The sequence below is a fragment of the Sinohyriopsis cumingii genome, chromosome 19, assembly GCF_028554795.1.
Source record: "Sinohyriopsis cumingii isolate HCF-2022 chromosome 19, ASM2855479v2, whole genome shotgun sequence".
Lineage (NCBI taxonomy): Eukaryota > Metazoa > Mollusca > Bivalvia > Unionida > Unionidae > Sinohyriopsis > Sinohyriopsis cumingii.
Window position 1 is genome coordinate 43,683,896 of NC_142979.1, and position 21,426 is coordinate 43,705,321.

Consider the following 21,426-nt stretch of genomic DNA (forward strand, 5'->3'; position numbering starts at 1 on the left):
AAAATCGTGTTCTTTGCCTAGTCTGAGTTAAAGCTGAGTATATTGGCAAAATGAAAATTGAAACCTCTTTGTGACAGTTTGGATTGCACACTCACTTGTTTGAAAGAGAGCGATCCAACTCTGTTTGAAAAAAAGGCAAGCGTCACGCGCCCAACCTATAGTTGTCTGAGGTCGGGTCTGGCTGGGTACAGATCAAGGGCGAGACAGCGGAGGCGTGCGGCTAGCGAAAGTTTGTTTCATACCCTTTGCATACATCTGCCTCCAAAACTGTTTTGGATATTGTCTTCATGCATACGATGTGAATAGCCGTTGGATTTTGTGTTATGCAGGAAACTATCCAATATCTCCTTGTGTCAGATCATCACGTCGTTGAGGATGAATAGGATATGATGTGTAATATGATAGTGGATGTACAGAGAGATGGGGGCAGTACTTGGTCTGCCTGCTTCTGCATTTCATTTATCTTGCAACCAAACAGCAGTGGCGTTTCGCGAGGTCAGGGTGGGATATGCTTTATCGACCTTAGAATAGTCAGATGCACCAAGTTAAGCAACGCGGACGTGCTTCGAGGTCGTTTGCAGGTAAAATCAAATTGACCTCTGCTTATTTCTTATATCTACCTTAGAGATTTGTAATAAAGGCGTTGACATGTGTTTTATACCAGTGAGATGCAATAATGGTGTCTATAAGGCAGCTGATCTGATCCTATGATTTGTGTGGGCCTTGTCGAAGTTGGCAGAACAACGTTTGTGTCTCTATCCCAGTTCATTACCTTATCAATGTCAACTTCCATTACACGAATCTCATCCTGTTGAATAGTTACAATTTTATCTCTTCATTTAATTGTCACAATCATCATCAAGACAATCACCACCATTACCACCATCGGCATCATCTTCATGCTGAAATGTGAGAGGAAGCTGAATCTAACTACTACAAGTTATGTCAAATGATTATTATCAACAGCAGTACTACCGTTATTAAAGTGACATTATTATTATTATTATTATTATTATTATTACCATTATTATTATTAGTAGTAGTAGTAGTAGCAGTAGTGGTAGTAGTAGTTGTAGTAATAGTAGTAGTAACAGTAGTAGTTGTAATAGTAGTAACATTTGTGGTTGTAGTTATAGTACCATTTTTATTTGTATTGTTATTGTATTGTTATTATTTTTATAATTGTTACTATTGCAATGTGGGCTTCTTGCATTTGCACAATTTGAATAAACATTAGTTGCATGGATAGGAATGATTACAATAGGTCAGTATATGGCAGTACATTACCTTCACAATGTCATCATTTATCTACGAGAGGTGAAATACGTGTTGCCCGATCACGAATATACTTGACTCGCAACATTAATGTTATCTAGCGAAGGATCGGTGTTGGACACTAGTGCAACGAAGAGAAATGGACGACATGGAAAGGATCAAGACCAGTAAGCTTTTTTTCTGAATGTACACGTATGCATCGCATCATCAGACAGGTTTACATGCACATACTATGTTTTGTGCTATGAAGGAGATTGTCATATTATAATGATGTGAGATCATGTACATTAAGAAAAAAATATGCCGCTTGTAGGTTCTTAAATAATTATACCACTCTGAGCCATATATATTTAGCTTTGCTCGAATAAGCCCTATTACCACATAATCATCTTATATCATACATACTCATTCGAAGTACGTGCCTGTTAGTATTTTTGTCAGGAATTAAATTCTTTCAATACGTGAATCCTTTGATTTGTGAAAATATTGTCAATTACAAAGGTAATTTCTAACAAAAGTCCAATGGGAAACAACGACTTCTGTACCGTATGTGCTAATTACTCGGTTTCGTTAAGCTGACAACAATATTATGAAGCGATAATTGGGATGTGTTTATTATACAATTTGCACGTTAGTTTTTATCAAACTGAATGGTGAGGTAGTTATTTTAGATTTACTAGTAGATTAAATGGTAATATCAAATTGCGTATTATAAGTAAACGGAGTACAGCAGATACATAATGTTCTTGAAATCTGAATATAAAGTATTATACCCTATTTTGATTCTTTTCCAGGTATTGCCTGTTTATTTTTTTTTGCTGCTCTGAGTGAATCTGGTAAGTCTATTCATTAAATGTATATTCATTTCAGCTAATATAATCAAAAGGTTTATGGGGATAGATTGTGTGAATTTGTTTGAAGATATGAACTGTATCACTGAGATGGTATGCTTGTTTAAATGTATCAAACATCGCAGGTGTGCCCAAATGACGTTCCTACAAATTATTTGTTTATGTACTCCTTCTGATGAAATTTCTTTTTTTAAGTTGGTATAGCTCAGAAATGAAGATTTATTTGCTTTTACGTTTTTCTTTTGTAAGGCATTACCTTCACCTAATAACATCTAGGTTTCTTTATCGGAATTATTTTTCAGAGCCAAGTCATCAATAGGCTGCATGTCTTATCCGTCATACAATAAAAAGTTTTACACAAACATGCACACTATCGATCACAGTATAAACAAATCATGAAATACAAGTTTAGACAAATCAAGATGTGCTTGAAATATTTGTAACCATACGAGATGTGAAGCAAATTTGTCAAGATTAAGACAATCAATTTAGATTAGGACAACCCTTCTAGATTTCGAAACTTCAATTTAACTAACTCTTGATTTAAAATCAAAATGTGCAAATATAAATACGAATAACCAAACTAAGGATGATTACATATGGTTTTAGTCAACGAGTAAAAACGTTTCAATAACAACAATTATAGCTGTAATGTCAAATTCCGTGGGTTTTCATTTACATTATGTGTAGGTAAAATGACGTGTGTCCGGTTGGATGGTGAAGCATATTTCCAACAAAGGGCCAATTTCTGATTGTGATACTTAGAGCAAATAATTAATACGTGAACAAAATAAAGATTTTTATAACATGAAGTTTGAATGATTTGCAACCCATGCTTTCTTCTATCTCCTTTGTTATAACATTTATGTTACTTGTTTTCAACATATGACCGCGTGACTTTGCTTGCTGATCTATACAAGACATTCAGCAAAAAAGACAAGTCAGTTACAAATTACGTGTTAAATTACATCTTATTTGTAGCAACGACAATGTTTGGGAACACTTCTGACCTCTTAAAGTGTTGTACTCATTTAACCGGTTTCTATTTGCTAAGTCTTATCCATTACCTCTAATCTTTTGCAAATTGATTTGAAATTAAAACTAACCGTACATCAGAACCTAATATACAAGTCATTTTATCTTATTCTACATATCCAAGTATACAAATTTATGTATAGAATATGTCTTAATATAAATTAAAGGAGATGATTAATCGTCGTGTACGGCTTGTGCATGGTTCATTTAAAAAATACGTGCAAATCTTTGAATTTAGATAATATATAATATCGATTTTATTTCTACGTAGATGCAGGCTTGAACTGCTTTAAGTGTTCAGAAATGTCAGACGCTGAAAACTGTGACGACATAGTAGAGTGTGGCTCGAGCCAGGTAAATCTTTATTTTACACCATAACTTCATAACCTTTCGATCATTGTCTCTTGTCTCAATATAAAGCTGTCATTAGTAATGTTGTATCAGTTTTCAATAAAGTTGCACTCTAAAGTATCATTCCTATGCAGTTTCGTGATATGTGAGATGAATCTGATAACGCTATTTATAACTAGTTATCATATGGTGTATGGCAAGAGAAGAAAAATAAATTTTGTATAATTGTACTTCAGAGTTGCTTCATACGTCGAAGTCACACGTCATCAGCCGCTGTATACACACTTGGTTGCGAAGAAAATGAGGTAAAATAATATTTCAAGACTCTTCATTCGAATGCTATTTCAAATATGCGATAAACTAGCCCATGGTAGTTAGAAATTATTCATGCAAAGCCTCAGTTAAGCATTTGAAACGTTAAATACACACATATACATATATACGTATCATCGAGCATATATACATGTCATCATATACGATACGTATCATCATATACGATACTTTATGTGTTTGGAATATTTGCTTCCTTTTCCAAATGTCATGCTCAATAGCAGTATAGAATGGCTCTTTGACTAATACATTTATGGATGGTAAATGTTAATCCCATTGGAAATTCAATCATGGAATTATGGAGCATAATTGGAGTTTATTATTATACCGCTATGTTTCAATTTGCGGGGTATAAGGGAAATTAAACGGAACTGGCCCTATCGGGTATAGGAGGAAGTTAACATGTCGGACATAATGGGGCCTAAGGGGAATTTGACATTGGGATGGTATTATGAGTTATAAGGAGAAATTAACATTAGGCTGACATGCTGCAAATGTATATGGTCTAGAGAAAATTAATGTTAAAAATCCATAAGTTTAACATTGTTAGACTGTCTGCGGTCAACGTGAATTTCGAATGGGATTGGATGTATAGTGGGAAATATGATATTACATCTACATTAAATAGTGATCTACTGTTTAATACTCCCCACTATGCCACCAACACGTTGCTTGGAAGTACACAATTATACACGCACATGAATGACGCAAATACCTTACACACTTCCCCATCAAAGTCTTACAGAAACGATTACCATTCCTTTACTACCCTCGTAATTCCTATAACTTTACCGCATAATATGAAAAATGGAAAATTCCACGAAACTCAGCATGAGTCTAGTACATGTAAAATACACCATTCTGCCTCATAATGTATATATATATATATATATATATATATATATATATATATATATATATATATATATATATATATATATAATTAATTAATTAATGGTAGTATCTCGAGTCGAGGAAGACAAGTTGTGCGATCTCATGTGGCTCCTGAGTCCAAATTCCGATACACACAGGCGGTTGCAGGTGGGGCATGGGACAGCGGTGGTTGGTGGTATTTGTGATACAGTTCTGTGACGTCTCTCCCGAGTTGCAGCAAGACGCTGGCGGCGGTCATGCTCAAAGATGGAACAGGCTTTTCTGGTCAGCGCTCGCCAATGGCTTTTGTCTAAGGCAGCGAGCTCGAGCTGGCGGAGTTGGAGGTCTGTCCATTTGATGTTCATCTTGAGGTTGTCTTTGTACCTCTTATGAGGGCGGCCTTGGTTTCGGTTTCCCTGGGTTAGCTCGCCATAGAACAACTGCTTTAGGATTCTGCTTTGATCCATGCGGATGACATGGCCAGTCCAACGAAGCTGGGCCTGGGTTAGTTTGGCTTCGATGCTTGTTGTGTTGACTCTGTCAAGGACTTCCTGGTTGGTGATTCGGTCCTGCCACTTGATCCGCATAATGGATCTCAGGGGGTTTTGGTGGAATTGTTCCAACTGACTGATATGTCTTCGGTAGAGTGTCCACGTTTCACAGCCATACAAGAGAGACGTGAGGACAACTGCATTGTACACTTTCATCTTTGTTGACAGGCGTATGTCCTTGTTCTGCAAAACCTTGGTTCGAAGTCGTCCGAGTGCTTGACTGGCTTTTTGGATCCTCGCAGTGATTTCTTTGTCCAGGGAGCCGTCACTAGATATTGTGCTGCCAAAGTATTTGAAACTGTCTACATTCTTCAGCTGCGTGTCGCCAATGGTGATACAGGGTTGTGAGGGGACAGTGGTTGGGGCGGGCTGGAAGAGGACTTCTGTCTTTCATAGGCTGATTGTGAGTCCAAATAAGTTGGAGGCTTCAGAGAATCTGTCCATGATTGCCTGTAGGTGAGTCTCTTCATGGGCCATGAAGGCACAGTCATCTGCAAAGAGTGCTTCAATGATGAGTCTTTCTAGCGTCTTTGCTTTTGCAGCTAGGCGACGGAGATCAAACACTGATCCATCCAGGCGATTCCTAATGTAGATGCCAATGTCAAGGTCACGGATGGCATGGAACAGTACCTGTGTGAAGAAGATGTTGAAGAGTATCGGAGCAAGTACACAGCCCTGTTTGACACCATTAGATATTGGGAATTTCTCAGAGGGTTCACCGTCTGAGAGAATCTCTGCAAGTCGTGTCAACGTGGAGGAGCCAAATGAGGTTGGTAAACGTCTGAGGACAAGCAAGTTTGTTGAGTACTACCCACAGTGCGTCTCTGTTGACTGTATCAAAAGCCTTTGTCAGGTCCACGAAGACAGCATACAGATTCATGTTCTGCTCAAGGCACTTCTCTTGGACTTGTCTCACTGCGAAGATCATGTCAACGGTGCTGCGGTCTGGGCGAAAACCACACTGAGACTCGGGAAGGTTATCTTCTGACACTGCCGCAATAAGTCTGTTGAGGATGATGCGAGCAAGTATTTTGCCAGCTATGGACAGCAGGGAGATGCCTTTGTAGCTATTGCAGTCCACACGTGTGCCTTTATTTTTATAGACGGTCATGATTGATGTGTCCCGGAGGTCGTTTGACATCTCTTCTTCCGTCAAGATGCTGATTAGCACATCGTGGAATGCCTCCAGAGTCTGTTCACTGAGAGCCTTGTACACCTCCGCTGCGATACCATCCTTTCCAGGTGCCCTGTCACAGTTAATTTGTTTAATGGCCCTCCTCAACTCCTCCATCGTTGGTGGAATATCCAGTTGGTCGTGCGTTGGCTGTTGGGGTATTTGGTCAAGAACAGATTGGCTGACCGATGAGGGCATGTTTAGGAGCTGACTAAAGTGCTCTTTCCATCTTTCCTTAATGCCATTCTTGTCCTTTATTAGTGATATATATATATATATATATATATATATATATATATATATATATATATATATATATATATATATATATATATATATATATATATATATTGTTGCTGTTGTTGTTGCTGTAAGGTTTAACGCCATCTCTCAGCACACGATAGGCTACACATGGCGGCCAGTATAACTAATGGAGGAAGCACCCTGGAAAACCCAGGGAAGAACCACGGGAAGCTACTGGCAAGCTTTCTCACATACCCACATTGGCTGAATCCGAGACTCGAACCTACTCAGACAGAGGTGAGACGGCAGTGATCCGTAACGGGGCCCATATATATATATATATATATATACTTGCGAAGATAATCTAAATAAACCGTTTCGGTTTCAAATGAAAGTTACGAGAGGTTTGAGTATTTATAAATCGTGCACAAGAGTAATGTGTACATATCAGGCAACTGAGGCGTTTGCAATAAAAGTTCATCTTTCCATGTAAAAACTGAATCAAGCGAAGATTCGCATTCCATAAGAAATGAGCTTTGCGGCATATCTGCCTGACGGTATTTTTTTGGCCCTCAATGGCAGAAAGAAGCAGAAGACTGTGCAAATGTTATATTGCAGCAAAGCGGTTCGCTGTTATATGGAAAATGACTTCATTTACGTTACTATGAGAAAATGATGGGCGTCTGTAAACCTTTATACAGATCTCTAGATTATTAATGATGTGGAATTCTAGATGGTACTATAATTTCCAACAGATGTTTGTAGCAAATTTAGATTGCAATGATATTTTACCATAACGATAGAAGAATGGATATGCATTCAATATAATGTACACAGTTATCTTTACCGAAACGTAACGTGAAGAGTGATTGCCTACATAAATGCTTTCATATTTTGAACTGTAAACGATTTTTCTAATTCTTGAATTTGTTTTGTTTATATTCCTCAAACCATATCTTTGTCCAGGTATTAGTCACATAAAGTAACTTAAAAGCCACTGTTTAACATAGTTATTAAAGCAAGAGTAGATGAGGTTTGACTGTGATTTTCATAAATTGGAATCGAAAACCGATTTTGTATGTTTAGACTCATTGTGAACTTAGCGTACATAGATAGAAGAATAACTGTTATGATTAAGGATTCAATGTATACTTTCACGTCAGAATAGTTTATATAACTGGATGGAATACTCTTTTTGCCAGATTAGAATGAAAGTTTTAGACGTTTTCTGAAAGCTGTAAATTTGTAACTGCGGGTAAAAATATTCCAGCAGAATGTAGATTAGTGGGCAGACTTTGAGTTTGATGCAAACATAAGAGAAATCTCTGAATCAAGGTTAACTTACATACTTTTTAATTGTCTGCTGTTATGTCAGTTTAAGTCGAGTGAGCCGTACTTGGGTCTTTGACGGAATGTTTAGTCTGTGTTCATTCTTTGCGGCGTTGTAAACTTCTAACGTTTACTTCTCAATTTTTAAAATTAATATGCTCCGCAAGTAACTGCAGTACTGTTGAATGAGAAGGCAAATATTCTACCTGAAAAAGTGTTGCGTGGAGCTGAAGAAGCCATCGATAGGCTGTTAGGGCAACAGTAACTGTACTCTCACTATGCGTCTAAAACATTTCCGCCGCAGGCGCACTAAAACACAAAATTTTCTTCGTGTTCAACCTAGTTTACCATGTTTACTCCACGCACAACACACACACACACACACACACACACACACACACGTGTGTGTGTGTGTGTGTGTGTGTGTGTGTACATACACACGTGAATAGCCTTGGGTTTTCATAGCGGTCTTGTTGGAGGAATTCTCACTAAAACTCTGACCGGTAGTTCGATCGATTGTGACTCTTTAATTTTCCGAGCATAAATGGGAAAATGTATAAACACATAATACGTCTTACGTACGTTATTTTCCGATATTGAGATAGCGAACTCGCTCTGACTAAAATATTTTGCATGAATTTATATTTGTGGAAGCTATAAATCAACGTCAATTCGGGCTTACACTATGGGTAGAGGTTTGTTTGCCCCATGTGCAATACATTATAAAGAAAAGAGAAATGTGGGCTGAAGAGAAGTCATTTTCAGTAGTCTATCTGATGCGAGTTTATCGTTGGCCATTACAATAAATTAAATGTTTTATGGAAGACAGAGGTTACGTAAGGAGACAAGGTCGATACAAGCGAGTGTTTGTCTACAGACCATTATAATGTCATGAATGTCAATGAGTATTTTTAGGGCTGGCTAGGTCACGGAGAAGCATGGATACTTCTCAATCATTTTGAAATTATCTGTTGTCATATCTGTATGTGCATTTGTATATTGTTTCTTCCACAACATAATACTTAAACAGCGTCTACTCTTCTGTTTTTCATTGCGACAGACAGTGTAAGTGTGAAATAGTTATTTACCATTTTATCTCCTTATACGCCACCCTTGAGAGTATATGATTATGTGTAGTGTGCTTGCGTATACATTCCTACTTTACTGTACCTTTGCACTCCATTTTGGGGTTAGATTTATTTAGATTGTGGTATGAAAAGCAATCTTATATATGCCCTTTTGCAATACGTGCTGCTTAGTGAAAGAGTGTGTTCCTTAGTATGTATGGGTGCTTTTAAATGAAACTGAGAGTTGGACAGTGGTTTGTGGATGTTGATCTGTATAAATGTGTTAGTTAAAGTGGGTTCTCGTTGGACAGGGGATACATTAGTCAATAGACGTATTTTAAACCTACGGACTAGCGTTCAAATACATATGTATTCAAAAGTACATTCAGACTCAGCAAACAAATATGTATATATATATATATATATATATATATATATATATATATATATATACACGCACAGAAGGAAATGTAATGTCAGTGGCCACTATTAAATTCTCCTTGTAACCCTCCCGTTTCCCAAGTGAAATCTTTTAATTCCTAAGTAATACACTAATGTTAAATTCTTTAAGTCCCTTAGGGACATTTTACACCCAAAGTTACTTACTTGACTCCTCGAAGTGCTCCTTTAATTCCTATTTTAAGAAAATTATCTATGATTTACACAGGTTTCAAATATATCTATAGCATATACAATTTTAATTTTATAAAGAATAATTATGATATAAGTAAAATATCACTAAGTTTAATGAATAGAATGCATGTGATTTGACACAAATGTAAGTATATAATGATCATTATTTGCGTGAAAAAACTACAATTAACATGCGTAAGACTTCATTTTTGAAATATAGTGATTAGCATGATTTCTCATCTTTTGCACTAATTATTTTGCTTTTCCTTTGGATTTTGCTTATAATTTCTCAATAAAAATACTGGAAGTTTAAGACTAAAGAAAGTGAGATGAGAGGTAATTTAAAGAGGATTAATATGAAATAAAAATGTCGCATTCTTTAAAACAGAGGTGTCCGTCATCACAGTCGTTTTCGCTGGTTGGCAGAAATGTAGATCTTAGGGATACCCAAGAATGTTTCCAGTGCTGCTCAACACATGGATGCAATAAACATGCCTGCGAGCTTGCAACCGATCACGTCGGAGGTAAATGTTTAAGAATACAAAACATAATCACTTACATATAGGTAGGCAATCCTGTATCGAGGTATTTAACGAAACTGATATACCAAATATGATAATGATGATTTCCGTATTTAACGAGACTGATATACCAATATACCAATGATTTTTCTCTATCATTCAAAGATAATACTGTATTTATGACTCTAATACAATTTGGAGATATTACCAAATTATTACGAAAAAGTTATTTTAGTGAAGGCATTTAAGTGAAAACGATGCACATGCATCTATATTGATGACTTAATAGTATGCATGCTTGACCAGTAATATAGCTCAACCATGAACAAATTTGTGAAAGATGTTAAGTATAAACATTTTTTTTTACAGAGGATCAAACATTAACAATTAAAATATAGTCACATAAGTGAATGAACCCATTCATGATCAAGTAATAACAACGGAAAGTTTGTGTTGAAACTTTACAATAACGACAACTGCCTAAATAAAAATGCAATTGTAGCACGATCAAATCATTTTCATTTTTCATGTGTTTTTTTCAGGAATCAGCAGTGTGGATTGTTCAGACAAGCTGATGGATTGTATTGGATTAAATACATTGGAAAATGTTTGTACAAATATTAGCCACGCGAAGACGATCTGTAAAAGATATTGCGGTTTATGCAATCTCGGTTAGTGCATTTATCTTATAATAACATGAACTTCTTGTAAGATTATGACTGTTCTATACTTAACAACACGGAAATACACGAATCTTGATTCTTTAAATTTAGATTGGCTTTGCATTATTAGTAGTAATAAGAAGCGACCTGGGTAAAACTGGAATTAACATTACGCCCTATCATTAGATTTTGCAGTCAAATGGGAAAATATCATTGCTTTTGCACTAATACCTTGTTAGAAGTGTTTGACCTTAGTAATATGGACTCTTGGGGTGTCTTTTGGACTTACCGTTACGCTCTTTTGTGTATAGGATAACAATGCATTCCATTTCTCGTAGACAAGAAACTCTGTTATGAAGCACGTTGTATAGATACGTGTGACCATGATAAATCTCATGGTAAACGTTAACCGTAAACACATAGACACTCCAACTGCACTCATCATAAACCAATTGCATAATCTTAAGTCCTGTAGATTCCCAAAGTACACCCATATTATTGAGGTCAACACGTTTTAATACCGAAATAATGTAGTCACATTGGTGGCAACATTTTTCTAACAATTAAACAATGGCGCTTCAATCTTAAGTTCTGGCTTGGCCGCAGATCGCTCCATCAGTAAACATACTGCATATTGTTCCCGCTTGACCCCAGGTAGCTCCATATTACTACTGTTAATTAATCCGCGATAGTGCTAATTAACATCCATTTAGATATACAGCAGTAACTGTTGCATTTCCGTCATAGGTTGATTGAAAAAGGTTTTTCTTTTGTATATACTGCTGACACATGTCATGGTTAACCTTCATAGTGAAATATACGTTATGCCAAAATGCAATAATTTGATCTGCTTCGACTTTCCTTATCCTTCCCTAGCTCAACAATTGGAATCGGATTTGGAATATTAGCGCCACCAATGCTATAGTTTTGATAATCATCTAAAACACTTATATATTTTTAACGATGTGAAGTTTCGATTATAAATAAGTGAAATGTAAATGGTTTGCGGGATGAATATAAGACTTACTATTTGTTTCATAACATGCTTGATAGGAATTCGACTCTTTTGTGATTGTTTGCGAGGAGTAGGTGCTTATCATTCAATTATTGCCTTTATGGAATATACGAAAAGATGATCAGTTTCATGTAACAATATAAAATGGTAACATGCTATGTTTTATTTTGAAGTATTTATATACCAATAAAGAACTCTTGTGACCTCATTGTTTTCAAAATATTTAAGTAAATTCTCTTCTTTTTCTCAAGAACTTTCTATGGTAATCAATTATTCTATATTCAAATTCAATTTTTTTTTCAAGCGCTGTCACTCAGACAGAAATGTCAAAATATTCGATATATACATTTAACTTTATTAAGATTCTTGTTATAATTTAATCTGCCTTGTTCTTAATTGTTGAAAATGAAACGATCTTTATTAAATACCATTATATACATCGATTTTTCAATGGAACTCTACTAAGTATAATATAAACATTGAAATGTTGCTTAAACAAACATTACTATGTATTCATCAAAGTATATATTTTACAACTTCTGATATAATTGTAATATCTTACGAATGTAATCTATATTTATATTTTCTATTTATATATTTGCTACGACATTTATTGTAATAATTTCTTTTATTGACATTTATAAATTGTCACGAGTCATCTAGTACGTTTACGTGATACTATCAATTTATGTTACAAGTGGACGGTGGCTGGAGCGTTTGGTCATCGTGGTCTATGTGTAGCACTAGTTGCGGACTTGGGTTTGAATCAAGGAATCGAACATGTTCAAACCCTTACCCAAGTAACGGCGGAGATCCGTGTCCAGGGAATGCTACTCAAGTGACATCGTGCTTCCAACGAACATGCCCAGGCGAGTAAATGAATCCTATAGTAACGTTCATTTCTACAATATATTTAAAACGTGATTAACATTTTTATGTTACGTGTTTAGGCTCGAATAAACAGTAACACAAGAAAGAGTGAAAACAACAAGCTTTGAAAATTTAACAAATAATTTATTTCCCTTGAAAAATACTGTAAAAATGAAAAAATAAGAACTTACTGTTTTAAGAATCAAATCCAAAAATAATCCAAGAATAATCCACGAATTAAATTTTAGAAGTCTTAATAATGAAATATTCTAATAAATTCAAGTTCGAGTCCCGACGAAGAATCCAAAATGGAAGGCGAGGACATATACTGTACTCAGAATGGCGTTGTATCGTCTACAGTTCCTTGTAGAAAGACAAGAAATAACACTCTGGCGTTGGAAATCCGAATACAGTTTTTAAGAAATGTCTTTTCAAGAAATCGACATGAGCACTAAAATATTTCTAGAGAAAATATTAATCTTTTAAAATCAAAATAATCTGAAAAAACATTAAAATGTAATTCTCATCACTGGCCACGAAAACACACACTGTATAGTGTAAAGGAAGAACCTAATACTTAGAATATTTCTCGAAAACACAGGTTATATCGTATTCTAAGACGCAGTTTCGAAAATCCCTAAGTTGCGAAATAAAAATGGGGTTCACGTGATCGTGTTTATATCAGTACGCATAACATACCCTGACAAAAATCAATCATTTTACTCTAAAAATAAAATATAAAAGTTGTTTGCATCTTAAATACGTAGTCCCATCATGACCCTGACAGCAACCAATCATTTTAAAATTAAAAAGAAATTCTTTACGTGGCTGCTACTAATTTTGAATCATGGTCATGATCTAGGTCAACATTTGGCGTTTATGAAAGAATGATTCAGGTCAACTGATTTTCTGGAAAAATATCATTTCCAGTGAATACATTTTACATTACAATAGCATGTAATGAAAAATAATTTGAAACTGACAAGCAAATAAATAAATAAAAATAAATATATATTAAATCAGATATACGCAACAACATAATTGTGTTCCACAAGCCGGATGAGGTTTTGCTCTATGTCTTACGGAATGAAACATATAGTTATAAAGCACACACTGTACAGGTGATCTAAGACTGCAATCGTGATCCCGATGTCTAGCATTTGAAGTAAAGAGATTATTATCTAATATTTTGATGACGAATACGTCATTCCATTTTTCAACCCAAATTTCTGAGACAACAAAGATGTAAAAGACCTACGAATAGTTGAAAAAAAAAAATTACATATATTTGCCTGAATCCTAAAAACGCAACATGAACAACTCCCACCCCACCCCAAGTGAAATACGCGGCTCATGATCTACGTAAAGCGTGTTACTATATATATATATATATATATATATATATATATATATATATATATATATATATATATATATATATTTATTATGCCAACAATGTAATTCGTATTCGGCACGTGTCGATAATATCTGTATTGACCGCGGAAGCTACGACGAGTTATTGGATTAAAGAATGGCTTGAAACAGAAATTGTACGTTTAGAAAGGAAAATAACACAGCATACATACATTTAAACATTTGCATAATTATCGCAGCATTCTGAATGTCTGAGGATTGCATTAACCTTGATCATAGTGCTGCTTTTATTACTTTAGCGGCTGTTGTCATACCAACATACTATATGATCCTTGATAAATGAAGCCACCGTATATCGACTTTCATTTATTATAAGCATTAATCGATAGTAAATGCTCGTATACCCCTCTGAATAATATTTACCCATAAGCAAATGTCTTTGAATTAATTGCTTTTATAAGTTAATTAGCTATCTAAATTACCTTTATTGCGATACAACATATTATTCATGAGAAAACATACGAACATTACGGCGGTATACACAGTTTATTATTACACTATAATTAAAGAACAATTTGTACTTTAGAGATACCAAATAGAGCATGAACCATGAAATCAATCAAAATAGTATCCGTTTTCTCTTCTTTTGAACTTAAACAGTGTACAATAAATTATACAAGAAATGTATATAATTAGACGTATAATTAAATGTATAAGTACAGTGATAAGGACTAAATGTAAACGCATGCATGCAACTGCTTGATCTTAGATGCATCCGTGTCTAGTAAAGGGAACTACAAGCGAATATCTGGTGATTTTTGTCAATGTATATATAATCTCGGTGTATATCTAACGTAAATATTTACTCAGTGCAAAACTGAATAATTCCATGATCCCATTATACAAGAAATGAATTTCTTTATCCGTTAGGCTAAAGGCAGCTTATCAATATTGCTTTAATCCTAAAGAATACATTGCTCTGCATTAAAAGATTAAGTCCCATTGGCGACATAAATTAAAAGCCTCTTAGGACATGTGAACGCGCTGGTATATGGAGATATACTATACATTTGCGTCTCAGTATTAGCTGAGGTTTTCAGATTGCTAGAAGTCATGATCTATATTTGACGGAGAACAGCTTATTTACATTTAAGCCTGCTCATTTTAAATGCCATTTTCGACCACTTGTTTTACATCATACACAATTATCATTTAACGATTTGAAACAAATGCAAACTAATATGCAGAAAAAATCATACACCAGTTCCCGTTGAAATAATATTAGCTGCTAACTATATTGTTAGACTCATCTAATGAAAGTTTGTCGAAATCAATGTTGAACCGACCCTATTTCCCGCTCTATTTGCTAAGTGCAAGTCTTTCTGGAAAGTCTGTTGATGGAACAAATACGGTCAAACTATTTGAAGCAAATTATTATTTGTTTAATTTTAAAGCATGAATTTTGAATTAAATACGCAGCTACTTTCTAAGATCCATTAGGTTTTTTATTTGCCTCTTCTACTCAGATAATATAGAGGCTGATGACCAGTTTTCAGATAAAATTTCTTTCCAATGAGGTACATGTAGATTTATCCTTCCAACCTTACCACTATGAAACCCTGTGTCTTGACTGGTCCTAAAACCAAACTCCATAAATCTTACATAGTCCAAAATGTATATCTCTTTCCCACATATTAGCACAATATCAATACGAGAAACGGTATGCTTTATTAATCTATATATTCAATGAAAGTCGATAGACAACCTTTGTCAAGCGAATAACCTGGATTACACCTCACTACGAACAGCTATGCACATAGTACCCTATCTTTGTCCAAACGGACTCGTATCATATGTTCGTAGATGAACCATGATCTATCGCTGCGCAGTCTGATTTGATGCTTCTGAAAGGAAGTTGCTCCTTGCATTATTCAGCAAGATACTCGGGAGTAATCTTGGACAAATTGACATAAAGTATGCAAGCTTCTCCAATGAAACTTTTCTCACTCAATATTATATTTCCATTCAATGTCATGATATCGAGTACCTAACAGATCACGTAACGAGTTTTCGTATCAGTTAATTGATTTCGCTTAGCAGATATAATACCCTTTGCATCTGGCAGATGCATCTATTGTAACAATGTAACCTCCAAGCTATAAACACCAAGGATGAACGCAGAGCAACGTGGCTATAAACACCAAGGATGAACGCAGAGCAACGTGGCTATAAACACCAAGGATGAACGCAGAGCAACGTGTGTTGATTACTCTTGGCAAGCCACGATTGGTGCGTAGATGCTTTGGTTCATATCGTGCCGCAATATATTAACTTGACTGTGTCCATAAGTAAACTTAGTGAGGCAGTCAGAAAGTAATGTCATGATCTCTTATTAGTGAACTTCATCCCTAGTGAACTCCATACATAGTTTTATATCCTAGTGTAATCTTCTTCAAATGGGATACATTGTACACAATGCTTACCACAGCCAAGTTAATGGTTTGCATTGTCTTTTTGTACCACAAAACAGTTGATTATAACGTATACCGCTTTCTTGGCCTCCCCAAAGAAAATAAAATGTGCCTGTCCCTTCCATAGACGATAACCAGGTTTATATCCCAATTAATAAAGCCCGTCACATTACCTAGTGGAAAAACGTTTTTCCTCGCAACCAACTCGCTATTCTTGTTCGACCTATATGGACTAATAATAAAATCACATGTGAAATATTATATTAAGTAAATTGCAGAAACATTATGTAGAAATGAGTGTTTCTTTTGAGTTTTACTGCGTTTTCTTTAAATATACCGATAATATTATAAAGCATTCATGTTTCGAATATACAGGTCACTGTCATGTCTTCTTGGAATCAATTAACTAAATTGTCCGTAAATTAGTATATGTGTGTATGGATAAGAAAAATAAATCCACTGTGTTATACTTCCAAATCATGTCTCTTGCTAGGTTGAGTGATTTGGAAATTGTTTTGCTTCTTCTCGCAGATCATGGTGGCTGGTCAGCCTGGCAAGCATGGGGTTCGTGCAGCTCACGTTGTGGTGTAGGACTAATGAAAAGATATAGACAGTGTAATAATCCCCCTCCATCTCTATATGGGCATTACTGCATTGGAGATCCGTATGAATACGAACTTTGTAACGGAACACTATGTGGAGAATATACCACGGCACGTAAGTAATGAACAGTAGCAGTTTTAGAGTTTAATGAATTCGAGAAGTAAATTAATTCAACAAAATCGCAACATAGTGATGCAGATGTTAAATGTTCATATCTTCATGATCGGCCTCGTTTATCTTTGTTATTCTTATGCCAATTACTGGCGGTACAACAAAAAAACACAAAAAAGCTTTTATTCCATTTCATTTTTCAAAACGCAATTGATTCATAAAATCAGTCAACAGAACAGTTTGTTTTACAGCATGCATTTGATCCTAATTACGCGATGTTTTCGAACCAATCTTTTTTTAGCTACGGCATTAACACTATTTTGAACACATTCTTTCAGCTGCAACAACAGGATCTTCATCAACCCACTGCGTAGACGCGTTGGACAACTGTGCCGCTATTGAACAAGTTGTTGATATTTGTGCAGATATGGAAAAAGCAAAGACCATCTGCAGGCATTTTTGTGGACTCTGTTCAATCGGTAATTTATGTAACCAATAACCCTATTCTTATAGTCATGTAGTATTCATCTCATTGAAATGCATATACTAACGGACGTCAACGTAGGTCCCATGTTCCATTCAATTAAACGATGCACACATTTTAAAAGAATATAAGTTTCGATTTCGACATAATTATTCATGAAGCATTTCTTGACTTTTAGTTCTTAAAGTTGTACCATTATTATCCTATCAAAATCGAAAGATTGAATTAAATTTACCAACCGACAAAGTAAACCCAACATAAAAACCGTGAAAACATTAATCATGAAAAGTGAAGTAAGTTAAAAACGTGTTAGCTCTGGCAGAACGGAAATCAATAATTACACATAAGCAGGCCCATAAAGCAGGCCCATAAACTAAAGAAACCCATACCATAGCGTTATGTTATTTAAGAGCCGATGATTAGAATTACCATTGGAAAATTGTCAAAGCTACGTTAAAAATCTAAATCAGACACACATTCTCTCTCTCAGAGAAGACTTACGCTATAAGCTATTTGCTTCCACCATCGCTTCATGAATGCACAAACAACGATACAGCCTAATTCAATTATACATTGAATATTTAATATCAGTTGTTCCACCACGGCTTCCAGTGCCTTCCGTTTCCTGCATCACAGTTCAATTGCTCATTCTAAAATTATCTGCCCTGTTTTCATTGTCTCTTTTAAATAAATGTTAATCTTAAACGTTCTAAAATTGTGCACATATCTAACACAATGCATCCGCAAATGATCAATTATATTCATACATTATGATCATTATCTTTCACGGTGTTTATTCCAGCAGTCAGTTCATAAATGTTTTAGGTAACGATTATTTCAATCGTCCTCACTTGTCCAAGTAGAAACTCAAAACAATATTGAAACACAATTTACAGAGGTCTGATAGCAGTATAGTTCATCCCCACCTTAATTTTAAATTTGAAATATGATTGACCAATACCAGCAGAATTACGCAATTTTCTGCAAACAATATTGCTTTATATTCTGGGTTAACTATATAAGTTGAAATATATTTCTGCTGCGACTTTGCTTTCAAACGTGAATATTGTCATTCATGAATAATGGCAAATTTCTGAAACCTTGACCGATGAAGGCTTTGTACTATAAAGACTATTATTATTATTATTTTGAATATTATTTTTATTATTTTTAATAATAATAATAATAATAATAATAATAATAATAGTAGTAGTAGTAGTAGTAATAATATTAGCAGTGTTAGCAGTGTGTGTGTACGTGCGTGCGTGTGTGTGTGTTTGATTTGATATAAGGAGCTTTTAATACTGGTTTATTATAACAAAATTTGTTTTCGACGTTTTACTTCATAACCAGTTTGAGTACTTTGCGTGGTTAAGATGTGCTTTTTTACATCAAGAAATGCTATGACATCTTAAATACAGCTTAACGCATATTTCTCTCATAAAAATTAACGCTTGTCGTATTTTTCACTTTTAATTACAGAACGTTATATCTAATTTTCCGTTGCTTTCTCTATCTGTCATTTAGAAAGCTGGCAATAATATATATCATTAGCGCTATTCACATATATACACCTTTGGATTGTGCAAGCACTTAAATAGCACTGATATGTTTGGACCCCCAAATGCAGAGGAAAAATACACATTAAATCTATTAATTCCTGTCTCTGGGCAAGATCGAAAAAGTACTTCTTTAATATGAGTTACTTCATGGCATGCATTACATAACACGACAACAATAATTAGTGTCTGGTGCATATAAAATATAAAACGTTCTTCTTTCAGTCGACGGTGGATGGTCCGACTGGACAGAGTGGTCGGATTGCACTGTAACTTGTGATAATGGAACAACAACAAGAACACGAGATTGTTCAAATCCAGCACCAGCTCATGGAGGGAAAGATTGTGTTGGGAGTTCTAAAGAAACGTTCCATTGTTCCCTGTATAAATGTCCAGGTATTGATTACTAAGACGTTGCCCGACTTTCCAGTCATAACGACCTTTAATACTGACATAATATCATATTTCTGGTAATGATTCACGTGTTACCGGTATCAATATCGGTATGGCAGACGCTTGATATCGTTGTTTTGTTTTTCTTGTTATCAATAGTAACGAAATCACAGTCATGGTATATGTCAATGTTACGGTTTTGTATATATCAAGGGCCCTCCCTATTAGTCTTACTTCTGCAGGGAGCTTAGCTTTCTAAAGTAGGCCTTGCCTTTGTCATAACTTTAATATAACTCCACGTGCTGCTTATTGATTAAGCTTGACATCTTTTTCAGTTTACAATACCTTTCTCAGATCTTTGGGCAGGTACCTTGCAATATCATTTTCTGTCTGTCCGTTTCGATAATTTTATATTCTTCATGTTGTTGCAGATGTAATGAAGAATAATTTCCGGTGCTATCAATTTAAAAAATGTGATCTCTGGTTCCGTTACACAAACTATGTAAGTTCTGTGGCCAGGTTACTGGAATGTTGTTACTTTTTCATGTTACGTGTGTGGAAGAGCCAACCGGTACTGGTAAACTCATGATATAGGTTAGGATTAACTATCTGTCAATCTGATTTATATCTGACCTACTGTGATTTATTCTATGTTTGGTTATGATGTTGAAATCAGACAGGGATTATTGTCGTACCATCCCATTTTCCCATTGTTGTTATTGTCGTACCGTCCCATTTTCCCATTGTTGTATTGTCGTACCGTCCCATTTTCCCATTGTTGTATTGTCGTACCATCCCATTTTCCCATTGTTGTATTGTCGTACCGTCCCATTTTCCCATTGTTGTATTGTCGTACCGTCCCATTTTCCCATTGTTGTATTCGTATCCTTATGTTCTCATTGAATATATTTCAGAGACACATCAAAGTGTACAAATTTAATTTAATTTTACCAATGTTTATACTTAAACTGATCCAGCTTTCTACAATACCTGATCGGGTGATGTAGTGGATCATTATTGCTAGCACACATCATAAACATTCATCAAAATCCTTGTATTTTAACTTGCTCTCAACGTGATGATTCCGAGTATCTGGTCGTAAGCCGAACTAACCAATCAGTCATTATTTCACTTTCCAGGTTGAAGTCTCTCCAGGCATTCGCTTTGAGCATATTATTGTGTTTTCCTTTATTTATGACATTTACATTCCACACTGCACTCTGTCTTACTTTCTTCGTGAAGGTAATGGTCTAAAACCATGGCTAGAAATTCATTTCACTTTCATGAGTCTATATTTGTTGACTTATTATTATTATTATTATTATTATCATAGTCCATGGTGGTTGGTCCGTTTGGAGTGGCTGGAGTTTGTGTAGCGTGACGTGTGGCATGGGACTTACACACAGAAGGAGGAACTGTGACAATCCGACACCATCACATGACGGAAACATGTGCTTTGGGGATACGATTGAATATAACCTTTGCACTAAGGGCACGTGCGCAGGTATAGAAAATAAACTGTGTTTGGTATGTGTACATATTCTTTTAGAATCAAATCTAATCCATTTTCGGAATCAAAGGCTGATACAATAGCAATGAAGAAAAAAGAGAAATACACCTGAAAAAGGTAAAAGATAGTCACCAAAAAACA

At 35.2% G+C, this 21,426-nt stretch overlaps 1 protein-coding gene across 2 annotated transcripts in view; it reads left to right on the forward strand.

Annotated features, from left to right (window-relative positions):
- Positions 1-1,331: 1,331 nt before the first annotated feature.
- The window catches only part of LOC149775592 (properdin-like), a 163,460-nt gene continuing 143,365 nt past the window's right edge, over positions 1,332-21,426 (forward strand). For both annotated transcript variants that reach the window (XM_089943704.1, XM_089943705.1), the window contains exons 1-11: positions 1,332-1,442; positions 2,070-2,111; positions 3,433-3,515; positions 3,749-3,817; positions 10,101-10,236; positions 10,776-10,904; positions 12,609-12,779; positions 17,157-17,342; positions 17,678-17,818; positions 19,608-19,778; positions 21,109-21,279. In XM_089943704.1, coding sequence (XP_089799830.1) covers positions 1,415-1,442; positions 2,070-2,111; positions 3,433-3,515; positions 3,749-3,817; positions 10,101-10,236; positions 10,776-10,904; positions 12,609-12,779; positions 17,157-17,342; positions 17,678-17,818; positions 19,608-19,778; positions 21,109-21,279 — 1,327 coding nt within the window. In that variant the 5' untranslated portion in view covers positions 1,332-1,414. The remainder of the gene's footprint in view (positions 1,443-2,069; positions 2,112-3,432; positions 3,516-3,748; positions 3,818-10,100; positions 10,237-10,775; positions 10,905-12,608; positions 12,780-17,156; positions 17,343-17,677; positions 17,819-19,607; positions 19,779-21,108; positions 21,280-21,426) is intronic.